The sequence below is a fragment of the Homalodisca vitripennis genome, chromosome X (assembly GCF_021130785.1).
Source record: "Homalodisca vitripennis isolate AUS2020 chromosome X, UT_GWSS_2.1, whole genome shotgun sequence".
NCBI lineage: Eukaryota > Metazoa > Arthropoda > Insecta > Hemiptera > Cicadellidae > Homalodisca > Homalodisca vitripennis.
The window spans coordinates 156,101,287-156,119,661 of record NC_060215.1 but is presented as its reverse complement, the minus strand read 5'-3'; the positions used below and the strand labels follow the sequence as shown (position 1 = coordinate 156,119,661).

The 18,375-nt window shown below is 33.2% G+C and overlaps 1 protein-coding gene across 1 annotated transcript in view; it reads right to left on the bottom strand.

Moving 5' to 3' along the window:
• Nucleotides 1-18,375, bottom strand: part of LOC124370049 (BTB/POZ domain-containing protein 17) — a 55,462-nt gene that overhangs the window by 19,837 nt on the left and 17,250 nt on the right. Inside the window, exons 3-6 of the mRNA XM_046828368.1 lie at nucleotides 11,900-12,040; nucleotides 10,778-10,957; nucleotides 6,348-6,467; nucleotides 1,016-1,152 (exon numbers count right to left, since the gene is read on the bottom strand). Coding sequence (XP_046684324.1) covers nucleotides 1,016-1,152; nucleotides 6,348-6,467; nucleotides 10,778-10,957; nucleotides 11,900-12,040 — 578 coding nt within the window. The remainder of the gene's footprint in view (nucleotides 1-1,015; nucleotides 1,153-6,347; nucleotides 6,468-10,777; nucleotides 10,958-11,899; nucleotides 12,041-18,375) is intronic.

Below are 18,375 nucleotides of genomic sequence, written 5' to 3'. Positions count from 1 at the left end.
AGAACTGGACAGCAGCCACAGACGTTGTTCTATGTGCTGTCAATTTTCATACCTTTAACGTGTACAACTGTTGGAAATATGTTGAAAGTAAATTTATTTGAGTTTTAAGTTTGACTGAGTTATACGAAGACAAAATAGTGTTGCTAATTTGTCTGAGTCCCTGAAACCAACAATGAAAAAGTTTGTTACTACATTATTTTTAGCAATGTGATTTCCGTTTTAGTGAACTATTTCTTTGAAATAGTTATTTTACAATACTTTTTCCTGAACACTTAGATCTCCAAGAAAAAATTTACTTTATCTTACACAATATCATCATGTTTACTTTCCATGTAAATAACAACATTATATCTTAATATAAATAACTTGCTTATATTTTCATGCTCTTTCACATGATATAGTTTGAAAAACTTAAAAATTGACAGTGCAGAATTTGCTTCAAACTTAAGATAAAAAATATATATTTTGTTTTTAAATTTTGGTAATTTTACAACCCAAAACAAAGTATTATGTTGCTAGCTTTATTAAAAACAAAAAATGAATTATAAAAATCTGCAAATAGATTTTATACAATAATTTTTCTTCCAAAAGTGTGCAAATCGGCAAATAATAGGCCTGCATTATACGTATAGATATAACTTAAAAGTAATGGTCATGGCACTCAAATATTGCTAGAAATTATGTAAAAAATGTACAGGCTTTCATTTAAAAAATAAACTATTACTTGTTTCTTTCTATATCAAAAGGTACCTACTTACTTAAAATACACCTCATAATTACAAACTGTTCATTGCTATTGGTCACTAGATATTCTTCATTCAATCAGTCTTATATTGTTTACAAGAATTAAAACAGATATTTAAAACTCATGAGACTGTTCATTTTCACCCCTATTCAATGAGAATTGAACATCTTTAACTAAATAACTTTCTGATTTTGGTCTCGCTAGATGTGTGGAGAATAGCGAGATTCCATATTCCCAAATACAGACAACAATGCTCATTGTAGAACTTACTTGTAAACGGTCATCTCATTGTGGACAACCAGATCACTCTGCTGTAGAATTCTGACGAAAACGTCTTGTTGAAGGTTGACAAAGTCACTTGCTCTGGCCACTAGTTCAAAGTTCCATTTCAAAAAGTTTTCACATGCCTGTGACAATGAAAAATGAAAATTATAACTTGTTTTAGACATTTCCCAGCAGCAAAATTCTAAATGTATATGTTTTGTAAATAATGCACGGTGTTCTGCCTTTTATACCCTAACTTTAAAAAAAAATGATGACTTCAAAAAAAACATCTGAGAACTTACATGAAAACAAAGAATAAACAATGCCTTTTGTGATCAGTATTCCAGAGTCATTACTTGATGATCTGTTTAATAGTTTATTATCGTATAATTGGAATACCCTACTTAATAATGAAAAATCATTCAGTGCCCAAAATTATGTTCAAACCTTTTTTCCCGTTATTATTAATAAATGGGCATATTTTTCAATATTAAAAAAGCTAAAGTGGACAAAAGCAACAATGAATGGTATTAAAGAGAACTAGCCCAAATGAAAGTACAACTTGTTTCTAGACAAATTGGTGAAGAATTCTGGCTGTGGCATACTTCCCCCAAATTATATTTATTAAAAAACTGTATAAAAAGTCAATAGAAGACACAAAATTAGCACATAATGTTTTTAATCTATCTAATAGTATGTTTAAGGAAATCTGTAACGAGTGCAAAATATACAATAGAAAACTCCGAGTCAGAGAATGAAAACAAAGAAAAATTTATGTACATGTTGATCTCTTATGTGTTGGGAAATATCGGGAAAAATTATAAGAGTAGACAGGAAATATAATATTAGAACCGCTTTTAGAACACAAAATACTCTAAGACAAAGTCTCATAGAAACCAAACCAAAAAATGGCATACAGGACTAAAATATCTGTCTACAGTATAACATGTTCTTGTAATGGGGAATAAATAGGCCAGACAAAAAGACCACTAAATGTGAGAATTAAAGAAAATAAAGACAATACAAAAAAAGGACTAGTGGAAAAGTCTAAAATTGCTCAACATTGCTGGTCTGAAAATCATCATATGAAATGGGATGAGGCCAACACAATACACCGATAACTTTTTCAAATGCAAACTTATTGAGGCTTCATACATGACATTTGCTGACCAACCGCTAAGTCCCCCTCCTGTCCCATTGTTTCAGATCACACTAAGTGGTGCCTATGAAAGAGGCAACATCGCCATTCTTGTTAGTATCCCACTGTAGCCTGTGCTAGTGTCATGTGTGATCATGATCCTCGTACTTGTGATTTGTGCTCAGGACTTGCATTCTGTGCAGTAACAACGCCTAGACTGGACTCCAAGCAGCTTTTGGGTACGTTTGAACCCTTTCCTTTCCCTTCTTTTCTTTTTTCTGTTCTTTATTTTTGTATGTATTAATACCTTCCCCACCTGACGAAGAGGATAGATTCCAATCCATGAAACGTTGTGTTATACCTTTTGTAACGTATAACGATGGCAAATGTCCAAAATCCTGTTAATTTTTCAAATTAAATGACTTTTTTCCTCTGCTAAATTTCTAGGACTATTTATCGATGATAATTTAACATAGAAGACCCATATTTAATACATTTCAAACAAGATTATCTAGAGTAATATTTTTACTGTGACTCATAATGAACTATGTAGAATCTACATACCAAGCCTTTTTTACACCTATAGTCAGGTATGGTCCAGTCATATAGCGCAATAGCACTCAAATTAATGACATCCTCATCCTATAAATGAAGCCATCAGGGTAATAACAGTAGCACAAGCACTGGACCATTGCAAACCACTTTTTATTAAACTACAGTTAGAAAATAATATTAATTTATATATTTTTGACTCAAAATCATACACTCTGAAAAATATTTCACCTCTCATTTTTAGCAATAATATATATAGCTACAATTCTGTAAATAGAAATAATATTGCAATAAAGTATTGTAGGCTTAGCAAAACACAACACAGTCGTGTGCTAACTTCTCAAAAAATTTACAACAAATTAAAGAATGTAATTCAGAAATATCCAGCAACACTTTTTACAATGAAACTGTATGACTTAAAAATCCATTGTATGATCTTTCAGAGTGTTTTAATATTCAAAATATAAATTTCTAGTGTTCGGCCTTGTACTCTTATTTATTGTTTTTAATTTTTGTGAAACAGTACTTTTTACAATGGAGTGTGTTTTTAACATTTTAATACTATACAATATTGTATTAGAACATTGTTTTGACTCTGTCTTACATGACTTTGTCAATTCTTCTAACAAAAAGTCAATATTATTATTATTATTTTCAAAACAGTAAACTTAAACTGTAAATCGGCTCTATTTGACAGCACAAAGTTAATTTAACTGGTATTTCAACGCACTATAATCATATCTTATCCCACACAAAACATCTTAAACGAATAAAAATTGCAGACTTTATAATGAATGGCTTTGTTTTATAGTGAAATAACTGTTACTGATACCCTGCAAAGTAACAAATAACAGTTACACTAGTGATGCTGTAACTATATACATCACGCAGACTTATCTCAGGGATACTAACTGGTAATGAAACAGTTATGCTTTGTTCCAATCAATGCAAAGTAACAAATAACAGTTATACTAGTGGTGCTGTAACTATATACATCACGCAGACTTATCTCAGGGATACTAACTGGTAATGAAACAGTTATGCTTTGTTCCAATTGACACAAAGTAACAAATAACAGTTATACTAGTGGTGCTGTAACTATATACATCACGCAGACTTATCTCAGGGATACTAACTGGTAATGAAACAGTTATGCTTTGTTCCAATTGACACAAAGTAACAAATAACAGTTATACTAGTGGTGCTGTAACTATATACATCACGCAGACATATCTCAGGGATACTAACTGGTAATGAAACACTTATGCTTTGTTCCAATTGACACAAAGTAACAAATAACAGTTATACTAGTGGTGCTGTAACTATATACATCACGCAGACTTATCTCAGGGATACTAACTGGTAATGAAACAGTTATGCTTTGTTCCAATTGACACAAAGTAACAAATAACAGTTATACTAGTGGTGTTGTAACTATATACATCACGCAGACTTATCTCAGGGATACTAACTGGTAATGAAACAGTTATGCTTTGTTCCAATTGACACAAAGTAACAAATAACAGTTATACTAGTGGTGCTGTAACTATATACATCACGCAGACTTATCTCAGGGATACTAACTGGTAATGAAACAGTTATGCTTTGTTCCAATTGACACAAAGTAACAAATAACAGTTATACTAGTGGTGCTGTAACTATATACATCACGCAGACTTATCTCAGGGATACTAACTGGTAATGAAACAGTTATGCTTTGTTCCAATTGACACAAAGTAACAAATAACAGTTATACTAGTGGTGTTGTAACTATATACATCACGCAGACTTATCTCAGGGATACTAACTGGTAATGAAACAGTTATGCTTTGTTCCAATTGACACAAAGTAACAAATAACAGTTATACTAGTGGTGCTGTAACTATATACATCACGCAGACTTATCTCAGGGATACTAACTGGTAATGAAACGGTTATTCTTTGTTCCAATTGACACAAAGTAACAAATAACAGTTATACTAGTGGTGCTGTAACTATATACATCACGCAGACTTATCTCAGGGATACTAACTGGTAATGAAACGGTTATTCTTTGTTTCACTTGACACAAAGTAACAAATAACAGTTATACTAGTGGTGCTGTAACTATATACATCACGCAGACTTATCTCAGGGATACTAACTGGTAATGAAACGGTTATTCTTTGTTCCAATTGACACAAAGTAACAAATAACAGTTATACTAGTGGTGCTGTAACTATATACATCACGCAGACTTATCTCAGGGATACTAACTGGTAATGAAACAGTTATGCTTTGTTCCAATTGACACAAAGTAACAAATAACAGTTATACTAGTGGTGCTGTAACTATATACATCACGCAGACTTATCTCAGGGATACTAACTGGTAATGAAACAGTTATGCTTTGTTCCAATTGACACAAAGTAACAAATAACAGTTATACTAGTGGTGCTGTAACTATATACATCACGCAGACTTATCTCAGAGATACTAACTGGTAATGAAACAGTTATGCTTTGTTCCAATTGACACAAAGTAACAAATAACAGTTATACTAGTGGTGCTGTAACTATATACATCACGCAGACTTATCTCAGGGATACTAACTGGTAATGAAACAGTTATGCTTTGTTCCAATTGACACAAAGTAACAAATAACAGTTATACTAGTGGTGCTGTAACTATATACATCACGCAGACTTATCTCAGGGATGCTTACTAGTATTGAAACGGTTATGTAGTAAAAAAGTTTATGGAAGAATAATGATCCATGCTTAATAAAAGCTTTTCACACTTTATTACGTTTAATAATGGACTATTTAATTTTTAATGACCTTTTCATTCCATTTCATGACTTTTGTGATCGTTAATGAAAAAAGTGGACTTTTTGGGACTTTCATGACTAGTAGACACCCTGTTGACGGACTAACTTTGCCAATTGAAGAAAGAATATTTCACTTTTAATCCTTGCTAAGAAGTTGAAGTGAATCCCTTTGTTATCAGGTACTGAACTTGAAAATTCAGGTAAGAGTAACAAGATTATCACAGGATATACTGTCTGTCCAATCTTAACATCTTTGGATTGACTCACAAAGAAAATACATACCTGCTGAAATTTTAACAAATCCATAATCATGTATAGAAGCATGGTACGAACAAAATAAGTTCATATAGTATTAGCAGCTGGACTCTGGTAGACTCACATGACACACTGACCTCACACACACAAGTGACTGGACCGGCCACATTTCGGGCCTGCTAGTAACCTAGAGCACTTCCCCAATCAAACTCTGATTTTTGTTTAGTTTTATACTTAAGTGATTAGTATATATAGATTTATACTTAGAGCAAAGCGTTGTGATGTACATTGTAAACATCATAACGAGTAAATTATCAAACAACGTAAACACAGAAATTGTCATGGTGTACTGCTCAAGAGTCTAAGATGATACTAAGTAACCCGGGCTGGCCTCAGTGTGTGTGTGTGTGTGTGTGTGTGTGTGTGTGTGTGTGTGTGTGTGTGCAAGGCGCACTGGCCCTTTAACCACAATCCTTAATCGCTGATACTGTATTACTACCTATCAGTGTAGACCGACCTTTGATAGGTTAATTTTAACTTGCACATTGCCGTGTTCAAAATGTCAAGATTGATAGTGAACTTACCTGTGCCACCTGATAGTGGCTGAGAGACAGTGCATACTGGAACCATGTGATCAGCTGGTTGTTAGTAGCAGCGTGTGCGATGTGATCACACATGTACTGGCCACACAGTTCTGTCAGGTCCTGTAACATTTCAACATCTACACATAATGTACAGCATTGGTGGGAAGGGTTGATTAATAAAGAATGTTAAGTCCAGATCCATTTCACAATTATTGGAAGGTGAAATACTGAACTTAACATTTGTTTCAATATCTATTAAGCACAGTGATATCATGAATGGTTTTTAATAAACAAATTGTAATTTTAGATTGCTATTTCTCACATCAGGACCTAACTTAATGCTCTCTTTTTCACAGAAAAAAACATTTAATAATAAACTTCTTTATTCAAAAACACAATATAAGTTTTGAAAAAATAATATCTTACACTAAATACACTAAAAGTATTTATGGATACCCATTAAATGAATGTAGATAAATGTTAGTTTGTGGACCACTCAGAACTTCCAAAAATTACTGTGTGATTGGATCCCTTGCTGACTACAAGCTCAAGTACTTCTGAACCTTAAAAATCTTATAAAATCTTTAATTTATATTGTAAATTTCTAATCAAACACCACAATACTATGCTTACTTTAATAGTAGTGCTATTTGACATTGGTATTATCTTAAGAGCAATAATTCAAATAAAATCATATTTTACTCTATTTTTGTGTTCTACAAAGAGTTGATCTTAAGACCCTTCCCCTCGCATACTTCCACACATAACAACTTTGCAGAGGTTTTCAATATTCTAAATGTGTGCTTTTCCATTACTTATGGAAAGAATAATAACATCTTTTTATGAAGACCCATCAATAAACATCCACCAAATATTACATTTCATAATTTTAAGACCATAATAAATAACTATACAATGCCTGCCTCTATTATAGATGTATTATTTTATATGATATTTGTTAAAATTAAGTAGACATGAGAATATAGCTCAGGTTTGAAATGACTCAGCACTTGAGGTTGTGCTTGCGTCAGGATTGCAAACTCTGACCGGTAGATCGCCTGAACAACATTGTTTATGGTTTTTCTACCAATCCTGTGATAAGTAGCTCGCTGGCCCATTTCCCCCCTCCACCCCAAGTACCGGGAATCAGTTATCTGTCTCACCTGCTCATCTCTCTCAATCCTCCTGAACCCTAGATCTGGCAGTTTCTAAAGTAGCAGGATACTACTTCATGTTTTGTATGCGTTCTTTTAGAAATTTATAACAATCATTTTTATACTCAATACATGAAGGAATTACTATTGCTGAATTCATACAATTCTGGAGTTTATGTATGTACCAATAAATATACACTTGTCTTGTTACATATTAGTGTTATGAGGTTGAATGTACAAATGTAACATTTTTAAACACAAACTTCAAGTTTGGCAAAACAATGTAAGATATAAAAATGTTGTTAAAATTTGTTTTTAGAACTTTAAACATAAAACACGCATAAAAACATATATAACCAACCATTATTTTCCCAAATTGTATGGCTGTCAACTTTAAAGCGTAAGAGTTGTAGAAAAGTGTAAGTATACTAAAACTTGTCAATTATTGTATAATATTAATGTGTATTAAAAAAAAAAACTGTAATATTGTGTCTATATTGCTAAATTTCTTTAATTAACCCTTATAAGGCCGACGGCTACCTATTGTAGCCGTTGTCAAAATAGCGTTCGCGGCCGGCGGCTCCAATAGGTAGCCGTGATCATAATGGCGTTCGCGGCCAACGGCTACAATAGGTAGCCGTCCATTATTTCCGGTTTACTGGCCAGTAAACTTTCCAAATGCCACCAACCATGATACTTTCTTGTTTGGGGTTAGATGGGCTTCATGAGTAAACGCAAACACTGCCGTTTCTTGCATCATCTTGCATCATTTCTATTATTATACATCTATGCATGAAATCGTCTGTCTTACTACACCAGCGTTGTGGTGTATAGGTTAAAGTTGTTGTGGTTATATTTTTTTGATGCAATTCAGTAATTATGCGCGATGTTATAGGTATTTTTGAGTATTTGCAGTGAACTATTAAGTGTAAATATGAGCAAAAGAACAAGAGGCAAATCACCTACAAGTGAACACACTTTAGTAAACAATTTACTTGCTAGTGGTACCGGTGTTCAGTTTGTTGACGGTGTTGGGGATTTAGGTGATAGTGATATAGATGCTTTTTACAATGATGATTCTGAAAATGAATTAAATTTTTAATTACTAACAGTGTTTTGTGTTTATTTTGTATGGATTCTTGTGAGTTGTATGAAGAAAAAAGATATTTTGTGTATAAACTGAAGACAAGACTAGCTTTTCTACAATTTTCACAAATAAGCCGCAGTTGCAGATTTTGAATAATTCGTGCCTACTTCACTTTTATTTTATTGATAAGCACGTGAAAATTGGCATGTTTGTTGTAAATAATATGTAGTTTTAGAAAATATGTGTTACTTGGGTGCAAAACAATCTTTTGTATTTTTTATGAGGTGTTAAAACCTAAAAAAGTAAATTACGTTTACAAATTTTACATAAAAACATATATGTAAAAAATATTTTTTATTTTATATGACCAACCTTATAGTTTCGTGTCAATGCCTATAATTTTACAAACAAATTAAAAAAAGAATTATCAGTTTTTGCTAAGCAATATGGAAGTTACAGCTTATTTACTAAAACTATGCAAAAAGTGACAAAAATAGCCTGGCCTTCAAGGTACCTGAGCAATATCAGAAGCTGGCCTTTGAGACTAGTGCAGCTCAATTGGTCATTGGCCTTAAAAGGGTTAAAATAGTGCAGTATTGAATAATATACAGGAAATAGTGGTGAAATGTCATAATTTCTAGCCAATTTAAACTAAAATTTGTACTAAGACAACACACACGGGTAAGTTACAATACATTAATCTGATAAATTCTCTACCAATAAAAGTTTCTCAACCAATAGAAAGTTTTAAAATGGTTACTATCCACATTGTAAAAATTCACGACATAATGCAATTTTATAAACATGCATTCTGTAAAACATGAAGTTTAAATTTGTCTCTAGACAAATGACTAGTTTAAAGCATTGAAATCCTGTTTCATTGATTTATCCTTTGAAATCTTCCATTAACCGTAGTCAATAATCAATTTTAAATAAAGAGTTTATAGGCTTATTTTAATCTTTGTATGTTTCAAGAAGATTAAGTAAACATACACTTTACTTTACTGTTTTACTTTTTAAGTAATAGCTATGAATTATTTTACCAGATTATTCCAATATATTGAAAATTGTTATAACGACAGCCAACACAATTTTTCTCTTCTGGCTTAGTTGGAAGAAAGATAGATTTCACATGTGCTGTTATCAAACTTTTGTAAAGACTGAATTTTGTTGTATACTTATAAAACTTTGAACGACTTGCTTTTATGGAAAAAATATTAAGAATAAAAGTAGCTTTAAATTGCTTAAAAATGACTCAATTCTAATTTATGTTGTAAATTATGCAGTCTGGAAAAAAGAATGCAAAATTTTAAAGCATGTAGCCCAGGTCGCGTAAAGTGCCCTTGTAAAGTGTTAAAGTTCATTTAATCCACTGTAATTTTCACATCTAATGATGTTTTGAATTGTTTAGTTATTTGAAACGTATTAGTACATTAGTACAACATTTTATATATATACACACACACATCTTCATTCAGAATGAAATTAAATAAGTATGTTCAGTTTAACACTAGCAAGACAAGATTAGCCTTGTCATAAAACTATTTGTTTGGTTATATTATAGCTGAGAACGTAGAAATCAAGTGCAGAGCGAATGCAGAGAGGACCTAATTGAGGGGCTGGAGGGGTAAGGCCAAGTAAGAGGACTACCATTGGTCGGGGAATTGGGGGAAGGGTGAGTTCGCTCCTGCTCGTGCATCCACAAGCAGGGCGGCAGGGAGCAGACTGAAAATTCAAAAGCGCACTGTGTCTTTTTAAGAATGAACACAATTCCATACGGATGCATTTTTTTGCAATTTAATACTCAAAATTCTAGATATCATTCTCCCAGAGGGAGTAACTTTTTAAATTCCAAAATATATCAAATAAATATTTTTGCAGTAATATTTTAACCATAGTTGAAAAATTAACTCATATTTATTAAAATAAAAAAGTTAATCCCTCCGATCATATTTCACATACTGTACAAATTTGAAATCTTTATCATCAGACATTTTCCATTGATTATAAAAAGACCCAGAATTACTACAAATGTCTATAATTTCTCATGAAGTGAACCAAAATATTTGTTCAATACTTTTTCTGGCTTCAGGAAGGATATCTTGAAGGATTGTGACTAAATTTAAAATTTTTACTCAACCCAAAATCGATTGCACCACCTTACAGAGAGCAAAGAATCGGCAACTGACCTTCACATTGTACTTGTCGGCCAGAAGAAGTACGGGCATGATGGTATGTTGATTGATCCGAATCCGGCCCGTGTAGAAGTAGCTTAGGAACTCGCCAAAGATGTCAGAACACGGTCCCGACTCTTGTAGCACCACACGACTTTCGTGTGATTCACTCCATCTCGGACTCATTAACATCACCTGCAGCCACAACCACTTTACTGTTCTCTCGTTCAACTTAATTGTATGATACATGGGCAATTACTCTGTTACAACCAACTAATCAGGTAATATACGTTTAAATATGTATATTTCTGCTTATCTTGTCCTGATCACAGTTTATTATGTAATAATTGAACTAGCTTCCACACCAGAAAAACCTGGTCTGCATAAAGCAACATAAAGAGCACTAACATACACCATACATTTTTCATTCATAAATCTGCACACTCCAACAGTACTGTAAACACAAACTATAGTTGCAACATTTGGAGATCCTTTCTTTAAAGTTTGTTTTTGACGATGGAAGGATTGTGAAGGAAATAAGCTGTTTCCAGATACTTGCAAATCAGTGACCCAATACATCAGTAACACTACATTTCAAGATCTGCAACTTACTGCAGACCAACTTGACTTGTATTCTTTAGTTTGGATTTATTAAGTAGTGTTAAGTGCATGTTGTAAAAATAGTTTGCATGGAGTTGGCACACAACATGATTGCTGATTCCTGAATTACGCGTGTCACAACACTCTGGTATGATTTGCTAATTTTAAACTAGATGGTAGTTGTGTGTTAGGTTAGTTATCCATCTGAAGAAGAGATCAGATTGTAAATTTCGAAATGTAGTGCTACTTATTTATTGTATGACTATTTTGAAGTTGTTATAATTTGCAGAAAAGTGAAATGTTTAGTAATATCTTAGAAGTGTTGAAAATAGTTTGGTCAATGGTAAATACCCATTTAAATTTGAGTTAAAAAATATTAATACATGAGAATGTTTTGAGTTTCATTTTATAAGTTGTCACTGAAAAATTATTAGGCCTTCTTGGAGATTTTTAAAAATCCTGCATAGTATTGTAAAATCAAAGGCATTGGGGTGACAGAGTTTCAAACATAAGCTGTATAGTTCGTTATAGAAGTACCTGAAAAACCTCGCTTGAAGCACACAGGATAAGTCTGTGGGCTGGATACTCCACCCCGCCCACAACAAGAGTTACATCGCTCATCAATCGCTCAGCGTAAAGGGTAGCGATCTTCAACAGGACGTGGTCTGTGTTGTTGATCTGAAATCAGACCAGTCTAAATTAGGGAATTATGTATCCTTGCAAATCTTATTTACTGTCTCAAAATTAACCAATGAAGGACAAAGAACTAAAGCACTTTAGATGGCTAACCAAAGGAAGGAGTAGGCTGAGAAATCTTAAAAAAAAGAACTACCCTCTAAGTTAAGAGCAAATATATCCTAAATTACTTGTTCTATTTTGGAGTTACATGCCAGCAATCAATTAAATCATTTGAAAAAAATATGACTCCTAATTACTGTAACCAAATTAATATGAAGTCAAATCTGAATCTTAACTTGGATCATTCTAGTATTTAATTCAAAATTAACGTCAAATCTCACAATATAAATTTAGAGACTAAAACTTCAGTTTAACTAAAACATCAGTTCACTGCTGGAAGTTACGTTACATTTATTCCACAAAAAAACTTTAATCTTTGACAAATGTTAAGTCAGTTCCTTTTCACCTTTCGCCTAGTGCAGTGGCTGAGATGTGACACTGTTCAGACTTGACTCCTGCTATCTGGAGACATGTTCGTCTGAAGGGATCCAAAACAAGTTAATGACGAACAAGCTCAAATCGAACTTTATGCATTGAATATAATTATTCTATATAATGCTTAGGCTATGGTTCAATCAACTATGAGATAGGGAGGCTTTCATATTTTGAATTGAATAACATTAATTCTTTTTTAAATGAAAATAATTTAAAATTAAATATAAATAAAACAAATTAATTATCTTTTAAACCACAACAAACAAAATAAATAATTGAGTCAATGATCATAGTAAATAATCAACTAGTAACAAAAAATCAGAGTACTAAATTCTTAGGTCTGACTATTGATGAAAATCTCAATTGGGATCAACTACAATTGTTGATTACAAAATTAAACTCGTGAATTTATGCTTTGACGAAGATGTCTTTTATCTGTAGCACTGATACATTGAGGACAATCTATTTCTCTTATATACCTGTACAATCTTATATTGCATATGGCCTCTGTTTGTATGGTGATACTAAAAAATCAAATCTTGATGAAATCCTCCGGATACAGAAAAAATCTCTGAGAATTATGTTAGCACTAAAAATAAATGATTCTATGAAAGAATATTTTAAGGAATTGAACATTTTAATTGTCTACGGTCAATATATAATGGATACAATTATGTGATCTTGTTAGGTTTTCATATTTAGTTATAATAATTAATCAAATTTTACGCATTAATATAGTCTTTTTACTAATAACCAGAATTGTATGTTATTTAGAACTGCTCTTTGCCCACCATAGTTCGATACCATTTTTATTATAAGCCATCTATTTCCACTTATCTTTGTACACACACACACACACACCCACCCCACCCACCTGCATTCCAAATCTATAGTGGTCCGATTGTCACGTGGTATGAAGTGACTTCTGTCAACCAATCAGGCGTCCAGGACGCCGGACAAGAAAAGCTCCCCAAGGCATCTCTCCAGTTCTTCTAAAGACTCCGTCTCGCTAGGTTGTACGTCAACACCAGCTTTAACTAAGTGCGGGCCGTGCCCCCTTGTCTTGTCTCTTGTGAACCGTAAGCCGTTCTATGGCCATTAGCAGTCCCCTTGCCGGACATTATTTTGTTAACGAGCCAACCAGTTCTTCTTAAGACTCCGTCTTGCTAGGTTGTACGTCAACACCAGCTTTAACTAAGTTCGGGCCGTGCCCCCTTGTCTTGTCTCTTGTGAACCGTAAGCCGTTCTATGGCAATTAACAGTCCCCTTGCCGGACATTATTTGGTTAACGAGCCAAAAGTAACTTTGTCTCAACGTTCGTGAGTGAACCGAAAACAGTGTTAAGTGAAGGTGGAATCTTCATCCATCAGCAAGGACTCCACCAGCACAACGTTCTTTGGAAGCAACCCAGGTCGAACTACAATCAACCCAACTTCATGTGTGTCGAGGTGTCAGACAATGGACGGTGCAAGGTAACAGTGTTTCATCATTCTTATCATGGTCCTTCGCAACTAAAGACAATTCTCTTCTCAACCAAGATTTAAAAATCCTCAACTAATTCGGACATTTTTATAGAAGACGAAAATCATTTTAACACCTGTATTTTTGCTTTAATTGTGTGCCTTTTTTCTAATACTATGTTTTGTGATCTCATTTCGTATTTTTATTTTTCCCATTCGACTAATAGTTATTCTTAGAAAATCAACGTATGGGCTCCACCTGCTCAGCTATCGAAGTATGAGTTTTTAAATATCAGACATTTTATTGGTCCTTCGAATATAATTGCGGTCCGCCGAGCCGGATCTAACATAATTTTTGGTCCTTCTGACCGGATCTAACAGATCTAAAATAAAAATCTTAAATACTGGTATGACAACGTAATTCATTTGCATAATACACGTAGTAAAAATGATATTTTAAAACCTCGCCATAGGCTAAATGTTTCACAAAAAAAAAACCAACATACATTGGATCCAAATTTCTTAAATCCATTCCACTTGCTATCAAACAAGAAACAGAACATAAAATATTTAGAAGAAAGCTTAAAGCATACTTGATAGACAAGGCTTTATATTCAATAGATGAATATTTTGATTTTCAAATCAGGTAGTTGTATTATAGGCTTATTTTATATTAGTTTTTAGCTAATTTAAACTGAAACTATTCAAATGTTACATCATTGTAACTAATACGAATAAAGATTTTTTTGAATTTGACTAATCATTTATATAACATAAAGTCAAAAACAGTTTGTTTTCATTGTAGCATGTGTTGATCTAATGACATTGAAGGGTCCATTTAAAAAAATTTATAATATATTTTTATTTAATCACCAAACATTATTTTAGTACGAAACATGTTTCTCAGTAGTCTCCTCCTTTAACCCTCGTTGTGGCAGTCATTTGACTTGTTATTAGCAGGACAAGTTTTGTTCTGTAAGTCTATTTAAAATGTCATAAAAAAGTATAAATTTATATTGTGAATGTTAAGTTTAGTTCCAGTTTGCCCTCCTCTTAGTGCAGTGTCTGGAATTTGGAGTCATGTAGGTCTGAAGAGATCCATAAAAGAGTATAAATTTATATTGTGAATGTTAAGTTTAGTTCCAGTTTGCCCTCCTCTTAGTGCAGTGTCTGGAATCTGGAGTCATGTAGGTCTGAAGAGATCCATAAAATACAACTTGTTTTTGCTCTCTTCAGACGAACATGACTCCATGAAGATTCCAGAAGTCAAGTTGTGACAGCTTCAGATTCTAGACACTGCACTAAGAGTAAAGTGAACTGGAACTAAACTCAACATTCACACTGAATTAACACTTCTCACCATAGCTATGTTGTGTCTAGACATCTATACAATTATATTAAAATCTGATTGTGTCTGCCTGTGTTTCTGACAGTTGAACAACAGCCTATGTTATCGCACCTAACTTGGAATTTTACATGGGAGTGTTCACACATTCTTCATGAGGATTGAATATACATTGTGTTTGTTTGAACATCTATACCCAAGGACTTAAACATTCAAGGTATAAATGTCACCTTTCTCAACTGTGAAAATTGTAATAGGTCATTGGAATTTTACATGGGAGTGTTCACACATTCTTCATGAGGATTGAATATACATTGTGTTTGTTTGAACATCTATACCCAAGGACTTAAACATTCAAGGTATAAATGTCACCTTTCTCAACTGTGAAAATTGTAATAGGTCATTGGAATTTTACATGGGAGTGTTCACACATTCTTCATGAGGATTGAATATACATTGTGTTTGTTTGAACATCTATACCCAAGGACTTAAACATTCAAGGTATAAATGTCACCTTTCTCAACTGTGAAAATTGTAATAGGTCATTGGAATTTTACATGGGAGTGTTCACACATTCTTCATGAGGATTGAATATACATTGTGTTTGTTTGAACATCTATACCCAAGGACTTAAACATTCAAGGTATAAATGTCACCTTTCTCAACTGTGAAAATTGTAATAGGTCATTGGAATTTTACATGGGAGTGTTCACACATTCTTCATGAGGATTGAATATACATTGTGTTTGTTTGAACATCTATACCCAAGGACTTAAACATTCAAGGTATAAATGTCACCTTTCTCAACTGTGAAAATTGTAATAGGTCATGAGACACGTTTTCTGTACAACTGTGAAGCAAAACATAAGTCATCTGGACGAAGAAAAGAACTAAATCGAGGAGGGAAATATTAGGGTTGGACAAAAGCCACAAGAAAGTGGTTTGAAGGTGTGTTTTGTATATGTGGGTCTGGTTGATTACGAGTTTATTCCTAAGGTTAAACTGTTAATAATGACTACTGTATGTTGAGATTCTCAATTACTATGAGATGCCATCAGTAGTAACTATTGGAAAAATAGGCAACAAAGAATTAGTTTTTGTTGCAGAACAACGCTCCACTACACTGTGACTTGTGAGACAGTACCTTGCCAGGAGTGTTTTAAACAGTTGTATGAATGCAGGACGAGCATACTTTGAAGAAAAGTTAGGTAATATCACTGTACATATTTTCAATAAATTTCAATTGAACAATTCTAAAAACTGTCTGACTCTTTCTCATATTCAGCATTTATGAAGCTAAATAAAAATAATTCACACAATTTTGGTACCAAGGATTTTACCCTTGAACATTTTAGCCTAACACAAATTAGATTTATATTATAATTTTCACACGGACAGTTCTTCTATAGTTCCTTCATAAGCCTAATAAGGTTACTTGCAAGTTATGCTTAATTAAATAAATAAATAAATAAATAAGGCCTTTATTCTTGAGCGGATTTCAGTTTACAATCTGTTTTACAAATCGACTCACTTCTTATGGAAATTGCTGATGCCTTGAATAGATCACTGAATGGAGCTGGAGTGTTTTTTGACCTGTCCAGGACTTTTGATTGTGATGATCATAGGTTCCTCATCCAAAAACTCAAGTCAATAGGAATTCAAAATAAACTAGATAGGACTTGCTAATTTCATATCTGTTCTGACTTAAAAGTAGAACTATTCAGACTAAAAACAACTCTAAATATAAATCAAATTGGTTATTAATGAAACGTGGAGTTTCACAAGGTTCAATCCTTAGGCCTCTTTAGTTTTCTGCATTTATTCATGATGCAAGTCTAAATGCTCAATTAAACATGTGTTTATACAATCACGAACTGACGAACTGTATAGTATTAAGCCCTACTTAAGGGATTTTAAACTCACAAAACCTCCAATCAAGAGTGATGACCAAACGTCAAATAGGACTACCTATAAAATCTTGACTGCCAACGTTCAGTCTCTCTTAGATAAGCTCCCTGAACTTGATATTATAATCGCCAACAATAACTTTTCTGTTATATGCTTAAGTGAGCACTGGTGTACCTATGACTCTAAGGACCTAGCTCTTATAAGTGGTTTTTACTGTGCTGCCATATTCTGTAGATCTTTAAGATCGCGAGGTGGAGTCGTTATCTATGTACATGAAACATTAAAGTTCTCTGAAATTAATGTAAATGATTTCTGTGAAGAAAATGTTTTTGAAGTTGTTGCTGCAGTTGTGGAATTTAATAATTTTAAAGTAATCTTTGTATCTACATACAGAGTTCCTAATAGCAACAAAGATATATTTTTAAACAACATGGAAAAACTGTGGTTGTTTTTGTGTAATTTCAACCTCCCTATCATTGCCTCTGGGGACATCAATATAGATATCAATAAAGTAAATGAAGAATTTCCAAATGAGTTTCTCAACCTTCTAAGATTGCTCGACTGCTGTAGTTTCAACTACAAGATTACGAGGGGAAAATCCTGTTTGGACAACGTTGTAAGTGGCCTACCGAGGGATTCTCTCTCTGTCGATGTACTACAGCCTCCTTTGTCAGATCACAGTGCTTTGATAACTACCTTGACATCTCAGTCCAGTATTGAACATAACCTGAGTGGCATTCCCGTAGAAGAGGAAAAGGTAATAAGATCTTTTAGTGTGCCTAACAAAGTTAAATTTTATTCTTATATTGGTCAAACGGACTGGAATCATGTTTTAAACAGTAATCCAAATCTCACACTTTTTGAAAACTTTTTAAACTTTTTTCATGAAGACATGAACTTGTGCTTTCTAAAGAAAATTGTGAAAATTAGACATAAAATAAATCTGTGTTCTAATAGTAGGCCCAAATGGTTTTCTGAAGAACTTCTCCGTCTAAAAGAGAAAGTTAGTAGTCTGCATCATATTCATCTGTAGGCAGTAAGGTACAATCTGTTTGTCGAACAAACCAAGTCAAACTATGTTGAAGCTCGGAAAACCTACAAGAAAGCTATTATCCATGCCAGACTAA